This window comes from Sciurus carolinensis, chromosome 2 (assembly GCF_902686445.1).
Source record: "Sciurus carolinensis chromosome 2, mSciCar1.2, whole genome shotgun sequence".
Lineage (NCBI taxonomy): Eukaryota > Metazoa > Chordata > Mammalia > Rodentia > Sciuridae > Sciurus > Sciurus carolinensis.
The window spans coordinates 105,099,394-105,117,323 of NC_062214.1; the positions used below are offsets into that span (position 1 = coordinate 105,099,394).

Below are 17,930 nucleotides of genomic sequence, written 5' to 3' on the forward strand. Positions count from 1 at the left end.
AATCCCCAGCACTACCAAAAAAAAAAAAAAAAAAAAAAGAAATACATTTTGTGAAGTTGTAAAGGAAAATAATTTTGTAGCGGGAACTACAGGAAGATAAAAAAGTTAAGCATTATTTAAGAAATTTCCAATGTGCACATGTATACTAAAACAACAATGAAACAGGGTGGAGGGAAGGAAAATATAGAATTTGGATTCAGCAATAGATTATTAATAGCTATTTATCTTTTGCAGATATATTTGAGTACAATATTAATAGCAAGAGAGGAAGGAAATCAATATATAAATCAATGTATACAGCAATTTCTCTTCTCATCAGAAGCTGCCCCTATTCTCTCCACCTTTCAGGAGTCGGGTCTTCTAGGAAGTCCTTGATGATCCCACAGTAGGAACAAAACTCTGCTCTTCGTGCATTTATCAAGACCAGGACTAAGGTACAGCAAGTACAGTATTTATCTTAGGCACAAAATTTAAAGGGTGTGCCCCAAAGCTCAATAATCAAGATAAATATTTGAATGGAATATTTTAATTGGCCCACTATGATATGTGGTCCAGTCTCTTGATTTGTAAACAAGTTTTTAATTGTACTTGGCTTTGTATCTATTATAGCACTCAAATAGTACTTTTTATAAAAGCCCTCTCCTGGGGCTGGGTTTATAGCTCAGTGGTGGAGTGCTTGCCTGGCATTGCCAAGGCACTGGGTTCAATCCTCAGCACCACATAAAAGTAAATAAATAAAATAAAGGTATTGGGTCCATCTACAACTACAAATATTTAAAAACAAGCAAACAAAAAAAAACCCCAAAAGTCCCTCTACTCATTTTGTGTTCCTTATGTATCTACAACTCTGTTTTAGGCATAAAGACCTCTTTAAGACTATTGAATTAAATTGATTAAAGGAGTTTTGCAAGAATCTACTGGACTTGGGACTGTGAGATTAAGTTTCATTGTTAACTTCAACTATAGCAAAAGCATAACAGAATTCTGACTATTTAGAAAGTATTTAAATTTTAGTATTAAAGAATCATTACCTGGCTTCTTGTTGACTAAAACACTGCTGGAGCCTTAAGAGATAAAAAATTGTAATACACAGCACTTTGCTCTAGATACTTTCTTTTAATTCTCATCTTAATCCTGCAAGGCAGGTATTGTTGCCCTAATTTATTGTGAAGAGAGATTGAGAAGGAGTTATAGGCAGAAATGGCAGAGCTGGGACTTGAACCTTCATTCACTCTGCCAAAACTCCAGTGCACTTTCTTCTACTCCAAATACTTTGTCTCAGAGATGACTGAAGAGAAACAATTTTTGTAGCAAGTACAATAGCATTTGTTGTGCTTGTGAAACAATGTAGGCAGTACCCCAAGTGCAGTATTTTACCAAGCATTCTAATAGATTAAAATGTTGTGATTGTGTGCCTGTGAGTTTCATGAAATAGTTCAGGCACAGGATCTGATGTTTAATGGTACACACACACACACACACACACACACACACATATATATTCTTTTTTGGTAGAGGGCAGGTACCTACATATAGAGGAAATTAAGTGTTGAGTATTAGTTTCTAGTTACAACTTCGCTAATGTGTGTGTGTAATATTTTGCAAAGCACACAAACTGAATGTTCTTTTATGAAAGGAAACATTTGGGAAGGTCTTTGAACTTTTCAGCAGAAAAAGGTTATTTTAGTGCGAAATATAATTATAGTACTCAAGAGTTAGGAGTTAAGTTTAATGGGTTATCTTTCTCATACTTAAAGGAAAAAAAAATCTATGACTATATTTTAACATTTCACGTGGTAATTAGATTTGAGAGCCTATAACTGCTTCATTTCCAACAGCATATAATAAACACATAACCAAAACTCCAAATGTCTATTATCATCCAATGTAGAAGATTTCTTATGAAAATTATGAATTCCTCCCATTGATCACCAGCCGGAGAATTAAAAAAAAAAAAAAAAAAAAAAAAAAAAAAAATGCCCCCAAACCAAAAACTTTCAATCTTCTTTTTTTCTAAGTTGAAAACTGAGTTCCAAAGAAATCTTTTCCCTCAAGAACAACCAATCCTCAAATTCAAAGCCATTCAATTTGGTGAATTGCAATCAGTCATCAATAACTACATATTGAATATCCACAGGGTGCTTGGGCATTGAAATGATAAGTGATTTATTTGCATCATTCAAAGGATTTTCAAAGGGGATTGAAGATATGCAGATGTCTTTAGAGATGGTGTGGTGTGCTTCTCTAATTTAAACTGCCCCTACCCGGAATGAATTGAATTATCTAGGTGTCGAGGTTCAGAGGCTTCTAATCCCGTTTTGTAAGCGAGGACACCACTGGGTGCCAAGCGACAAGGGGGATGGTGGTCAGAACCTGCTACCCTAGGGGCGTCGGGACTGGTCAATTCCTTCCTGCAGGTGCAGGGTCGTCCGCTGCAAAGGCGGCCCTGACCCCCGCCTCATTCCATTCTCCCCTCCCCTCTTCCCCTCCCCCACCGCACTCCCACTCCCCGCACCGGGCTCACACAGTCTCCCAGTCGCCCAGCCTCGACCGGTTCTCGCGAGATCCGGGCAACTGAGCGCTCGGGGCCTTTTCAAATCGGGATCCGTTACCGCTTCCCCGGCCGCCGCCATTGTCGCGCTCGGAGCCCCTCAGCGCAAGCGGCCGAGGCGGAGCCAGCGGCGGCGGGATGGCGGACGCTGACAAGCCCGAGGTGCTCGGGGCCGCTGGCGACGATAGCCCGCATCAGCAGCCCGCAGAACCTCAGGGCGAACCGCGGCGAGAACCGCACCCCCCGGAGCCGGAGAAGCAGCCTCCGCAGCACAGCAGTAGCTCCAATGGCGTTAAAATGTATTGTCTTTTCCTCCGGGGGCCGGGGCGAGGTGGGGGGCGGGGAGGCGGCTGGGGACCAGAGGCCGAACTGGGCCTGGATGGGGAACATTCGCCGTTTGGGCCCCGGCCCGCCCCTGGGCCGTCGGCGGCGCGAGGAGCAGGTGCAACGGGCCGCGCCTAGGCCCTTCCCTGCCCCCGGGGCCCCGCCGTTCGCGGCCCAGGGAGTTGGGGTGGGGGCCGCGCCCCGCGCCCCTGCCGGGTTTGTCTTCACTAACTTCGCCTGGAAAACCGTTGAGCAGAGCTCGGTGACCGCCACGGGTTTGCAGGAAAATGGTCCCCGGCTTAAAGGCCAGTAGTTACTGTTCATCACTAGGGAGTATCTAGGGGTGACATCATCAGACATTTCCTCTTAACCACATACAACAAATTTAAAAGGAATATCCACTCTCTCCGGCCCCATCCCGAGTTTTACAAGTTTAGTGATTGTTGTGTTCTAAAGTGCATATTCATTTCTGAAATGTTATGTATCCAGAGGAAGTTTAATAATGTGCTGTTATACTGAATCCATTGTGTTAACCCTGGAGTTGACTCAAGCTGCTTTAAAGGGGAAATGTGCTTCCCTGCCCACCTGGTGATGTTTGTCAACTGTGCAGTCTGTTTTAAAAAACTCAGTGTGTGGTGGCCTTAATTTTGGTAAATAAATAATGGTAAAATGAGATTTTTTTTTAGTTGAAGAAAAGCCACTACTTTAATGTTGCATCTATCATTAGTATACCTATAAAGAATTTAGTTGACTCAACACCACCACAGTTTCAGTTTCTCAGAAAATGTTACAGAGGCATATTATGCTTACCTCTTGTCATATGGGGTGATATGGAAGTCAAGCATTTATTTTCATATACGTACCTCTTTAAATCTTAAGTTGTAAGTGTGTTAATAATTTAGTGAAAATGCCCTTTTCCTTCTCAGTTCTGCCTTGAGAGTAGAAGGCAGTAAATATGCTCATACTAAGATAGGAAAGGTAAATGTCATTCTGACTTTTTTTCTTTTGTGTGAAAATGTTTGAAACAGTATGATCCTACTTGGACCAGTTTGTATTAGGTTGATTGCAGATTAGATGGGATAGCTCTCTCCAGCTTCATTATGGCAGTCTGACTCTTAAGTGGGTTTGAATAGGCAGTATCTTCTAGGCAGAATAGAGATGGCAGGTGTAAGAGACTGGAATTCTTGAGTTTGTTTCTGGAAAGAAAGAGGGCAGGCACCTTGAGAAACCATAAAGTGAGTGAATCTCTTTCTGTCATACCTGCCTAAGTGTGAACTGTCAGGTGCTGGCATTAAAATTAGAATTGAAAAAGAATGGAACAGTTTAACAGTTGGCACTCAATATTTTTGGGTTCTGCCTCCACAGATTTAACCAATGGTGAATTGAAAAGTTACTCCCCTCCAAAGAAATATGTCTGTATTGAACATAGAACTTTTCTGGGCATTATTCCCTGAACAGTATAACAACTGTTTACATCGTACTAGGTATTATAAGTAATCTAGAGATGTTTTAAAGTATGTAGGAGTTTTGTATAACTTAAAATACAGTGCCATTTTATGTTAGAGACTTGAGCATCTCTGGACTTTTTAATCTCTTGGGGTAGGGTGGGGTCTTAGATCCAGTCCCACTTGGATATTGATGAATGACTGGTAAGTGCTGTTAATGAATAGCTAAACATGGGTGTGCCATCCCTTCTCCTCTTAAAAAAGTAAAGCCTTGAATTAGAGAGTAGCCCTATTACACTTGGGTAAGATTAGTGTTGTGTTGATACCAGTGAAACTGTTTTCCAAATTTCCTTCAGATGTAGGACTCTAATCCCTTTTAAAGTCTATTGAAGGGTAGGAAAAGACAGAGGAGAGTTGGGAAAAAGAAGTCTTTTCTAAGTTAGGTAGAGGAAAAAAATATATATAAAGTACAGGAAGTACAGGCCAATTTCCTCTATTTCTTTCTTTTCTTTTTTGTGGTGCTGGGGATTGAACTCAGGGCTGTCACACATGTTAGACAAGTTCTCTTCCACCAAGCCACATCCCCAGCCTGTTCTAAGGGATTTTTTTTTTTATACCGTCTTTTCCATAAGAAGGTATGATGGTTCAGCATGGATCATTCACATTGAACAACTGACTCTGTGAACCTGTAGAATTTAACAACACATTACCGTGTTTAAAAAATTTTTTTAAAGAATTTGTTATCTTCTTTTTAAATTTTTTTTTTAGTTGTAGATGGACACAATACCTTTATTTGTTCATTTATTTTTATGTGGTGTTGAGGATTGAACCCAGTACTTCACGTGCTAGGCAAGCACTCTACCACTGAGCTACAACCCCAGCCCCCATTACCATATTTTTAATGATTAGAATTTCTTGTGTTGATGATAAAAATAACCAAATATTGCCTTACAACATATCTGTTTAGAAATGAGAGTGCTTCTTGTCATCAGAATTTAAATGACTTTTGCTAATGTTAATTCATGGTCATTGAGGGTGGAGCCTACTCTCTTCCATACCCATGTGCCTCAGGGTCTTACATTTAAAGAGTTTTAGTGAATGTTTGTTGAAGAAATGCAGAAATGAACTTTTATGATCATGAAACTCATATTTAATTGGCATGTTCACATCTTTAGAGAAAAAAAATTGATGTTACATTTCCCCAGGTTTATTCTTTATTTTGGCATAAGCCAAAATGATATATAAGCTTTCCTTTTCTTAAAAGTGAGTTGGAAGGAAAACACTGATATTGTTATAACTCTTCATTGTGTATATATTATTAAGTAAAACCTGGGAGTATATGGAGATTTGTGAGTTACATTAAAGTACTTGTAAAATATTAGGTATTTGGTCAAGGTGAAGTGTTTGCTAGTAGAATAACAATTTTTATCATTTTAGGATTAAAGACTGGAATTGGGATTAGTTTTTTCCTACCTTTGTTGAAGTATAATTGAAAAAATAAAAATTGTAGTTAATGATGTTTTGATATACTATGTGATGTTTTGATATACTATGAATACATTGTAGAATGATTATCATAAACTAATTAACATCATCATCTCATATAATTAGTATTTTTTTTATGTGTGGTAGGAACACTCATGATCCACTCTCTCAGCCAATTTCAATTATATAGCAAGGATATTAACAACTATTGTCACTATATATTAGGTCACCAGAATTTATTTATTAATCTTATAACTGAACGTTTGTACCCTTCGACCAACATCTCCCATTTCTCCCCACCTCTTAATGTCTGGTAACCATCCCTCTACTCTATGAGTTTTAAGTTTTTTAGATTGCACATATAAGTGATGTCATGCAGTATTTGTCTTTCTGTGTCTGACTTATTTCGTTTAACATAATGTCCTTCAGGGCATAATGTTCAACTAGGTTACTGCAAATGACAAAATTTCCTTTTTTAAGGCTGAATAATCTGTGTTTGTATATGTGTGTATTTACACACATTTTCTTTAGCCTGCCATCCATCAGCAACACAACACTTAGGTTGTTTCCAAATCTGGCTATTGTGAATAGTGCAGTAAATAAGGAAGTGCAGATATCTCTTCAAGACAGTGATTTTTATTTCCTTTGGATAAATACTATGAAATGTAATTGCTAGGTCATGTGATAGTTCTATTGCTTATTTTTTGAGAAACCTTCATACTGTTTTTCTGTAATGACTACCAGTACACTTTCCCGCCAACAGTGTATAAGGTTCTTTTTCATCCCATCCTTGCCAGTATTCGTCATCTTTTGACCTCTTGATAACAGCCATCCCAACAGGTGTTATGTGATTCCTCGTTGTGGTTTTGAATTGTATTCCTCTGATCATTAGTGTTGTTGGGCACCTTTTCTTTTACCTTTTAGCCATTTGCATGTCATTTTTGGAAAAATAACCTGTTTAGGTTCTTTTTTCACTTTTTAATTAGGTTGTTGTTTTGCTTTTATTTTTTACTTTGAGTTGTATGAGTTCCTTATGTTTTTGACACTCCTCTTTCTTGAATATGTGGTTTGTGAATTCTTTCTCCCATTAGGTTGCCTTTTTGTTTTGTTGATTGTTTCCTTTGCTGGTTGGAAACTTTTTTGTTTGAGATAGTCCACTTGTTTATTTTTGCCTTTATTGCCTGTACTTCTGGTGTCATATCCAGAAAAGTCATTGTTAAGACCAGTATTATGAAGTGTTTTTCTCCTCTGTATTTTCTTGAGTTCCATGGTTTCAGCTGTTTCGTTTAAGTTTTTAATCTTATTGTTTTGATTTTCGTGTATGTTGTAAGAATTCAGTTTCTTTTTTTTGAACGTGGATATCCTCTTTTTTTGTCAGGACCATTTATTGAAGAGAATCTCTTTTCCCCAGTGTTAAATATTAGTTGACTATATATGTTTACATCTGTATGTATGTATATATGTTTTTATGTCAGTATCTTATTGTTTTGATTACTCTGTAATATAATTGAAATCAGGAAATGTGATGTCTCTAGCTTTGTTGTTCAAGATTGCCTTAGCTACTTAGGTTCTTTTGTTGTTTCATACACATTTGAGATTATTTTCTTCTATTTCAGTGAAAAATATCATTGGAATTTTAATAGGGATTGCATTGAATTGATAGGTTGTTTTGGGTAATATGGATATTTTTATAACATCAGTTCTACTGGTCCACGAACACAAAGTCTCCATTTATTTGAGTCATCTTCAATTTCTTTCATCATTGTTTTATAGTTTTTAGTGTCTTTCACCTCCTTGGTTAAACTTATTCCTAGATGGTTTTTATTTTTTGTTTATTGGTGCTATTATAAATGAGATGTGCTATTAATTTTTTTGATAGTTCATTGTTGGTATATAGAATTGCACATTCACTTTGGTGTGTTGATCTTGTATACTATACTGAATTTGTTTAAGTCTTTTGGTGGACTCTTATTAACACATATTGTACAATTTAATAGGTTTCACTGTGACATTTTCAAACATACATGTATCATGCATTCATCATGTCCACCCTTCTTTTCCCCTCTTTCCCCAACTGGTTCTCTTCCCATTGCCTAATAGTCCTTCTACTTTCAGCATCTTTTTTCTTTTTTTTTGTGGGGGCGGTACTGGGATTGAACTCAGGTGTACTCGACCACTGAGCCACATCCCCAGCCTATTTTGTATTTTATTTAGAGACAGGGTCTCATTGAATTGCATAGTGCCTTGCTGTTGCTGAGGCTAACCTGGAGATCTTCCTGCCTTAGCCTCCTCAGTTGCTGGGATTATAGTTTGTGTGCTACTGCACTGGCTCTATTTTCCTTTTTCTTTCTCTTTTTGGTGGACTCTTTAATGGTTTTATATATTTGAGACCACATCATTAGCAGACAGATAATTTTACTTCTTCCTTTCCAATTTGGATGCCTTTTTTTTTTTTTTTTTTTTTTTTTTTTTTGCCTAATTGCTCTGGCCAGGACTTTTTACTAAGTTGAATAGAAGTGGTGAGAGCAGGCATCTTTGTCCTATTCCTGGTCTTAGAGGACAAGTTGAAGTTTCTGAAGTGCTTTTCCCACATCTTGTGAGGTGATCATTTGTTTTTTAAAATTCATTCTGTTAATGTGTTATACCATGCTTTTTGCTTTGCATGTGTTGATCCATCCTTCATCCCTTGAGTAAGTTCCATAAAATCATGGCATATTATCCTTTTAATGTACTGTTCAATTCAGTTTGCTAGTATTTTGTTCAGGATTTTTACATCTGTGTTCATCAGGGATATTGGCCTATAATTCTCTTTTTATACAGTGCCTTTGTCTGGCTTTGGTATCAGAGTAATGTTGGCCTTATGAAATGATTTGAAAGAGTTCTCTCATTCAGTTTTTCGAAAAAAAATTTTGAGTGTATCGTAGAATTCTCCCATGAAGCTGTCAGGCAGGATTTTTCATTGATGGGAGATTTTGAATACTGATTCAGTCTCCCAGTCTCCATTCTCATTATTGGTCAGTTCAGATTTCTTTCTTCAAGATTTTTTTTTTGATAAGTTGTATGTTTCTAGGAATTTATCCATTCTAGATTTGTTGGTGTATAATTGCTCATAATAGGTTTGTATTATCCTTTGTAGTTCTATATCATCAGTTGTAATTTCTCTTCTGTTTGATGTTGATCCTTCTCTTTTTTCCCTTAGTGTCTAACTTAATATTTGTCAATTTTATCCTTTTTTAAACAACTTTTAGTTTCATTGAGCTTCTGTTTTTCTAGTGTATTTATTTGTGTTCTGATGTTTGTTATGACCTTTTATTAACTTTGGTCTTACTTATTTTTCTAGTTTCATATGGTGTGAAGTTGAGTTGTTTTGAGATCTTTCTTTTTTTCTTTATGTAGGCATTTATCACTTAGAATTTTCCTCCAGTATTTTTCTTCTAGAACTGGGATTAATCCTGGATCTCATTATAGCATTATGCTTTTAAAATCACACATTAATACTATGTTTCTTTCTTCTTCTTCTTCTTTTTTTTTTGTGGTGCTGGGGATTGAACCCAGGGCCTTGTGCTTGCGAGGCAAGCACCCTACCAACGGAGCTATCTCCTCAGCCCCACTGTGTTTCTTCATTTGATGTTAGATATTGATTTTTTTTCCTAGAAATTTGTTATAATTTGGGAAGTCATAATTTAGTCTTAAGAGCAGATAAAATTTTTTTCAACCATTCTGGATTTTTTTTTTTTTTTTTTTGGATTGGGGTTCTTTTTTATTTTTTTTATTGTAAACAAATGGGATACATGTTGTTTCTCTGTTTGTACATGGAGTAAAGGCATACCATTTGTTTAATCATAAATTTACATAGGGTAATGTTGTTTGATTCATTCTGTTATTTTTTCCCTTCCCCCCACCCCTCCCATCCCTCTTTTCCCTCTATGCAATCCTTCTTTCCTCCATTCTTGCCCCCCTCCCTAACCCTAACCCTAACCCTAACAGTAACCCCTCCCACCCCCCATTGTGTGTCATCATCCACTTATCAGCGAGATCATTCGTCCTTTGGTTTTTTGAGATTGGCTTATCTCACTTAGCATGATATTCTCCAATTTCATCCATTTGCCTGCAAATGCCATAATTTTATCATTCTTTATGGCTGAGTAATATTCCATTGTATATATATGCTACAGTTTCTTTATCCATTCATCAATTGAAGGGCATCTAGGTTGGTTCCACAATCTGGCTATTGTGAATTGAGCAGCTATGAACATTGATGTGACTGTATCTCTGTAGTATGCTGATTTTAAGTCCTTTGGGTATAGGCCGAGGAGTGGGATAGCTGGGTCAAATGGTGGTTCCATTCCAAGCTTTCTGAGGAATCTCCACACTGCTTTCCAGAGTGGCTGCACTAATTTGCAGCCCCACCAGCAATGTATGAGTGTACCTTTTTCCCCACATCCTCTCCAACACCTATTGTTGCTTGTATTCTTTATAATCACCATTCTAATTGGGGTGAGATGGAATCTTAGTGTACTTTTGATTTGCTTTTCTCTTATTACTAGAGATGTTGAACATTTTCTCATATCTATTGATTGCTTGTAGATCTTCTGTGAAGTGTCTGTTCATTTCCTTAGCCCATTTGTTGATTGGATTATTTGTATTCTTGGTGTAGAGTTTTTTTAGTTCTTTATATATTCTGGAAATTAGTGCTCTATCTGAAGTATGAGTGTCAAAGATTTTCCATTCTGGAGTTTTTAAAATATATTAAGAGGGAGGGCCTTGTCAAAATGAGTAGTTTGAGAATTAGAACATGAAATTCTGAATATAGTGCCAATATTCTGGTAGCATCATTTCCTTAAGAGTTTTCACATGTTTTTAAATTTTCTGTAATGTATTTATGACATAAAATTCAGGTCTTGTGTAATTATGGCTTAGTTTCTTAATAATCACATGACCCTTCTAGCCACTAAACTGTTATGCCTTCCATAGATAATTTGTGTCGTGGATGAACAGTTTTGTGTTTTTTTTTTGTGTGTGTGTGCGTGTGTGTGCTGGTTGTTGAACTCAGGGGCACTTGATCACTGAACCCTATCCCCCAGCCCTATTTTGTATTTTATTTGGAGATAGGGTCTCACTGAGTTGCTTAGCACCTCACTTTTGCTGATGCTGGCTTTGAGCTCATGATCCTCCTGCCTCGGCCTCCTGAGCCGCTGAGATTACAGGCATGTGTCACCTTGCCTGGCCAGTTTAGTGGCATTTTAAATGATGCTGAGAATTGGGGAAAAATTATAGAAATTGCTCTCTCTGGCTATCCTTTAAGTAAATATTTTAAAGAAGAGACATAATATTACTGCTTTTTAAATGGAATTATTAGATTATTGTAAGCAAATGTTTAGCACAATCAAGTAACCTCCACCCAGAATAGAACATTATATTTCAGGACTTAATGCATTTTCACAATTGATTTCCTGCTGAAAGAAAATAGACGGGGTGGGGCGGGAGGGGGATGGGAGGAATGGGATATTGATCTAGAGATTAAATGGATATCTGCTTACCTGAACAGAAACTTAGTTATTTTACAAACATACATTGAGTTCAGCCTAAGCCTATTATGTAAATGGGTCCTTTGGGGGATTAAAATGAAGGGTTTGTTGTTTCTTCTGTATCCAGGAACCAGAGAAAAAGCTTTTGGCTGTTCCTTTTGGCTGTTTACTACCTTTTTCAGAAGTCCACTGTGTTCTGACAGGGAGGTACTTTTTGGAGTTGAACAGTTGAGAAGACCTCTTCTAGGCGATGCCATTGTTCCCCCACATCCACATTTTTATTGGTGAATTATAGTTGTACATAATGGTAGGATTTATTGTTACATATTTGTGCACACATACAATTATATTATAATTTGGCCAGTATTTCCCCTCCATCCCCCACTCTCCCCCCTTTTGTTCCCCCGTCTCTAGCTTCTGTGTATGAGAGAAAAGATAAATAGGTTGTGCCATTTCTGATGAGGGAATATGTTTGACAGTGAACTTATCTCTGTCAAGGTCTGAAAAGGTGTCGAAACAAGTTTGGTACTAATGTCTCTTTCTTGATTTTAGCAACTTTTCTGGTAGACGGCATCATTTGTGCTCTGAGTATGGATTCTTTTTTTCCCCCAATACTGGGGAATTGAACCCAGGGGTGCTTTAACACTGAGATACACCCCCAGCTATTTTTTATTTTTTATTTCAAGATAGGATCTTGCTAAGTTGCTGAGGCTGGCCTCAAAATTGCCATCCTCCTGTCTCAGCCTCCTGAGTTGCAGGGATTCCAGGCATATGCAACCATGCCCGGCCCCTAGAAATTTTTATTAGTATGTTTATAAAAAGTGCTTTAAAATTGATGTTTTGTTAATTAAATAATTTTAAATTAATCAGAGTAATGACTTAAATTTATTGTAACTTCTGTAAAAAAGATCCTTTTGAAAAGTAAATTGCATTTTAAAATATAAATCCTGATTTGTACCTATAGCGTTTGCCATAAGTATAATATACCTGTATCTTCAAGTTTGGTGTGTAGCATCATAATAGTTGCATTGTGATTATAATCTCATAAATGCTTTTCCAGTTAGGCCTTATTAAAAAAGATTTATAAATGCTGGCTCATTTTTGCATTCAATGACTGCCTCTTTTACCTTGTCCCCTCATAGTAGGTAATCTTACTAATAAAAAAAACCCCCACAATTCTATGAAATACGTATCCTATTTAACTGTTTAAAACCCAGAAAAAAATTTCAGCATGAAGATGTTAGGATACCTTATAAATTTTCTGTTTATCAAAGTTGGGAATAGAAAAATTTTGAAACTAATGTGAATGTATAGCATGTAGATATGTAGATATATAGCATAGCTCTGCATTTTGAGGAAGGCGAAAGTTATGGGAAGAAGTTGTTAACTTTTAAGAGGGAATGTTTCTGGTGCTATTTTTAGAATTTTGAATGAAGCCAGAAAGTTAATTTTCCATTAAAGGTGGCATTTTTATGTACTGTAGAGTCCACCTGCCTCATAGAGTCTAATAACATTTATTAAGTATTAGGGGAAAATTGGGTGATTGATTGATTGCAGCTATTTATGTTGCCCTCATGCCAAACCCTTGCTTTGAAATGTCGTTGGGTAATATCAAAGCTATCAGGCTCATTTTCTAGCTGCTTTGCTGAGTTCTAGCTTAGTGGAAAGTTTTATGAAGTGATAAATATGAATTATTTAATATAGATTTCCATTCTTAGATGCATAAATGAGAGTTTTTTTTTTTTAATTCTTAGGGAGAATGATGAAACAGTGAAAGAAGAAAAATCTGACTTAAAAGAAAAATCTACAGGAAATAAGAAGGCCAATAGATTTCATCCTTATTCAAAAGACAAGAATTCGGGCACTGGAGAAAAGAAGGGTCCAAATCGTAACAGAGTTTTCATTAGCAACATCCCATATGACATGAAATGGCAAGCTATTAAAGATCTAATGAGAGAAAAAGGTAACTATCTCTGAAATAACCCACTACTGAATAATCTTCATGTAGGAAGGGGAGGAAATTATGCAAAACTTTTTTATTCCTCTTAGCCACACAGACTCAAAAAATTGATTTTTATTTCTTGACGTATGAATTAATCTTTTCCTCTTCTTTCACTTGACACAATTTCATTACACGCTAGTATGGATAAAAGAAGTTTTTTTTTTTTTTTTTTTTGCCATTTTAGTGGGATAGTAGTGAGCCAGCATTTGCATGCCACCAAGAATTTTGTTAAAGCGATTGCTTTGTCTAGTTGAAGTTTTTATAGATTTTTAAGGATTATTGCTTTAGTTAAGTAATACATTTAGCGTGTTAATGTATGAATAATAAGGTCTGATTATTTTTTTTTCCAAAAGCTGTTTTGTTATTATCTTGATGGAGTCTGGAATCTGGCTGTGGAATTCATTTTGTTTGCATTGTCACGACTGCCATGATGCTGTCTTTGCAGTTCTATATTAAAATTGCGTTACTGCTGTTGCAGTTTTGTTTTCAGAATAATCTGAAAACCTTCATCTTATATACATGGTTGGTTTTGGGGAAAAATAATTTTAATACTTGATCTTGTAAAAGATAGTTCTGTTATCTCTTGAAAACTTGAGTTTCAACAGTCCTGCAAATTATGTACTTGGCTTTGAGGCTGATCTCTTCTAATAAATTTAAAAAAATTGCATTGGTGTATTATCTGTTGTAAGGTGACAACTATTTGATTGGTTTTATTCATTGACTTTATTTAGAAAGTGTGTGGCTTGCTGTGAAGCATGACTTGTAAATTTAGTTTACTGATGGCAAACATGATTGAAGACATTCAGGTAGAAAGTCACCTTAAAACAGCTGTTGTGTGTAGGCTGATCAAAGTTATTTGAAAAGTGCCAATGTTGATGTTTTTTAATATGATAGGCTAAGGGGCCATTTGTATGTATATGTGCATTTGTTCACCAACTATATCATGCTGGCCAAAATATGATCTGTAGTATGAATTAGGTTAATATGGTTGTTAGCTTTTTTTAGAGAATGTGGATGATGTACATTTCTGAAAATTAGTTAAATTTACATAGCCATTTGAGGAGGTATGTTGGTCTGGTTTTGATTGTTGGTGAATAATAGGTGCTTTTCTGTAGAGTTGTGCACAGGTGTGCAGTAAAGCAAGATATTGGTGTTTAAATGTATTGTTTCTTGGTATCTTCCTTTTGTATGTCTTATGTAGTTGGTGAGGTTACATACGTGGAGCTCTTTAAGGATGCGGAAGGAAAATCAAGGGTAAGTGCTGTGGGCAATATCTGCTTGAGGTTTAAAAGTTCCTCAGCAGTTTACTTTTTGTATAATACTTGTACCACTTTTTGGAAACTTAAGTTTCATTTTGTTTTACTTTATTATGCAAGAGTTGAGGCTTTATCCTAGCAAGTTTGACACCTATACCAACCAAACTAGCTGCCTGGAAGGGATGGGTAAATGCTCATAAAGGGCATTCACTTTTCTAATGCTCTTAAGGTAATGCTTCTTCTTAGCCAATAAGATTTTAATATAGGATTTTTTGTTGTATTTCAGTGTCTTCAAGGATCTTTTAAAACTCACTAAATTGATAATATTCCCTAAGAGATTTATGAGAGAACTATAGCTCAAAGGTGTTAATTCAGAATGTATTTTTGAAACTTATTGAAAAGCTTAACTTGGTAGCCTGCAGGACTACATAAGAGGCAGTGCTCTGACCAATCAGTATGAATGCTGTTGATTAAATTGACAGATAAGGATTTGGTTGATAGTAGATTTTGATTTTTAGCAACAAGAGTGCAATGTGTAGAAGAATACAATGGAAAGCCCTTAAGAAAAAAACATGTAAACTTTGTCATTACGATCAAAAGGCACTTTGAACAGTAATGACAAAGAATTATTTTAAAAAATGATTCTCTTCAGCATAGGTGATTTTTTTTAAAAAAACATATTTACTACTGCATACAATTGTGTAGAGCCAATTTTAATCTAATAGAGAACTTTATTAAAATTATTATTCATTTGCAAGTTTGTGATTAGAGTTGAAAAATATATTGTGTCCAGTATTTCTATTGAAAATATTTTGGACTATGTCAGGTCATATACATGGGAACCTTGAGTTCCTTGAATTACTGTTGATTAAATTTGCACAGTGATATTAGTTTTAAGAAAGGTCCTCTACAAGTAAAAGTGTATCCCAAACTTTTACATGCATTCTGTTATTTCAGTAGTTGGACTTAAAATTTTATAGAAACTTTATGATCACTTGCCTATTATGTACTGGTGGTGTAAAAGATGAAAAGTGATTGTATTATTATTTTTGGTGACTTAAATGTTAGAATCTGCCATTAACTTCATCTACTGATTGAAAACTTTTTTTCTTTTGCATATATTGACAAATCTACCTGGATATAGGGTTGTGGGTAAGAATTTTTTTTTTTTAAGTATCTTAAGTCAAATTATACTTCTGATTGGAAGCGAATCTTAGTACATAAACATTTCTTATAAATTTTTCCCCATTAAGTGTTGTTGAATTCAAAGATGAAGAATTTGTAAAGAAAGCTCTAGAAACTATGAACAAATATGATCTTAGTGGAAGACCCCTTAATATTAAAGAGGTAAGATTTCTTATTTTTGGAGTTGAAACATTTGACTGTAAGATCATGCTTTCTTTGAATTTTCATTTTTGGTATAATGTATTTGTGTGACTAAAACTTTTTTTAAGCATAGATGCTTATTAAAGCATTGTCGTATATTGACAATAGTTTTACCCGCATATGACTTCTTTTGCCCTTAGGTAGTTATATGTATTAGATTTATCTCAAGTTGTTATAGAGGTGCATAATTTTAGAAGAATTAGGACTCAGAAATTTAAGCATGACAGACTTTAGGTGCTGACTTTATTTGATTTAGACATTTTCAATTTTTAGATTATGTTGTTTCATTTGGGAAATAGAATAGATATTCTTGTAGTTGATAATTAACTCTTGCTTAATAATGCATATCTTATGAATTTGAATAAAATTTTCATTCGCTTTTTAAAATGGTTTTATTAGGGTATTGTAGTTATACATAATAGTGGGGTTCATTTGGCATAATCACATATACATGCAATATAATTTGCTCCATTTTAGTTCTCAGACACCCCCTCCCCTGCTCCTCTGTGCCTTCCCCACATCTATTTATTGTTTTTATAAATTAGTCCTTTGTAGGTATACATACATGTGGCATTCAGTATGGTACATTTACACATGCACACAGCATAACCTTATTGTGCTGTTCCTCCCCTTTCCTGTGGTATTTACTTTTAGTAAAATTTATTTAGAGATTCTACCAGATTAAAATTTAGGAAGAATTATAATTCTGTTATTGAAACCTAAACTAGACCCCTACAGTGGAAAATGTTCTTTTTGTGTAGAATTCAGCAGTATAAATTAGTTGATAAAAGAGTGAGCAAAAGATACATTACTACTTATAGGTAGGTGTAAGTGACCTTGGGAATAATTAGCTCACATAGCAGTCATTTTTATGGATTCCTGTATTTTATATTGTTAATTTGTCCTGATAGTATGAATAGTTCTTTGTGACCTAAAGATTCTCTACTAACACTATTGCTAATCATTAGTTGGCTTTGGACAAGATAGAGTCCCAGCTTTACTGCTCTGTATCTGGGTGACTAGGCAGGTCTAGCCTTGGTAGTTGTAGTAGTACTATTGAAAAATACTTAACCTAATAGGACTTTTATGAAGATTAAATGAAATACATGGTAAAAGACTCAGACTCTGGCATCAGAAAGCCTATGGGAACCCAGGGCAAATTACTTAACCTCTGTATGTTTCCTTATCACAAAAATGGGTGTAATACTAGAAACTATCTAATAGTGTTATAAGGACTCAAAACAATTAATGTATGTGAACTGTTTAATTAATATTAGCTATTTATTTATACATGTGATATTATTATATAAAGTCCTTAATGCAGTGCCCAGAATATTTAACTATCTCATAAGTATTGGCTATAAAAATAATTATAATTCTTATTATTCCTGTTCAGGGCTCATTGGTCTCATGTTCTTTTTTGTTGGTTTCTTGTTCTTGAGTATAGCAGTAGTTTGAAATTAAAGGCTGTGCCATGAAATACATAGGGGTATCTCATTTCCCTTTGTTGGAATTTCTTCCATATTCCTCTAATCTGTTTGAGCCTAGAGGTTATTATTTTAAAAAAATTTTTGACAGGGGTGTGGAGAATTGATAGAGAAGGTTTAGATTTTGTGGTTTGTGCTAGGCATTTATTTGGTGGCTCTTTTGCATAAACCAATCTCAGTGCTTCAGAAATATGTTGGCATCCTAAATAATTTCCCTCAATTTGCTGTTTAATTTTTCTCTATCTCCTCAGAGGACAAATATGGAATCTCAGTGTTTTTCTGCTTTTAATTGAAAAAAAAAAAAATATATATATAATATATATATATATGTAATGCTAAAGCGAGTCCATGTTATTGTGTTCTTTTAAATTTTAGCTTATTGTAGATCCTCAGTATATTTCAGAGACCCCCAGAATAGAATTATATGATCCAAGTTGATATGGAATGCCTTGATTTTTTACTTTCT

The 17,930-nt window shown here is 35.5% G+C and overlaps 1 protein-coding gene across 6 annotated transcripts in view; it reads left to right on the forward strand.

The window, feature by feature from the left end:
• Positions 1-2,589: 2,589 nt before the first annotated feature.
• Myef2 (myelin expression factor 2) overlaps positions 2,590-17,930 on the forward strand; it is a 36,934-nt gene continuing 21,593 nt past the window's right edge. For all 6 annotated transcript variants that reach the window (XM_047541248.1, XM_047541250.1, XM_047541249.1 and 3 more), the window contains exons 1-5: positions 2,590-2,850; positions 13,088-13,296; positions 14,537-14,589; positions 15,736-15,743; positions 15,845-15,938. In XM_047541248.1, the coding sequence (XP_047397204.1) occupies positions 2,690-2,850; positions 13,088-13,296; positions 14,537-14,589; positions 15,736-15,743; positions 15,845-15,938 (525 nt within the window). In that variant the 5' untranslated portion in view covers positions 2,590-2,689. The remainder of the gene's footprint in view (positions 2,851-13,087; positions 13,297-14,536; positions 14,590-15,735; positions 15,744-15,844; positions 15,939-17,930) is intronic.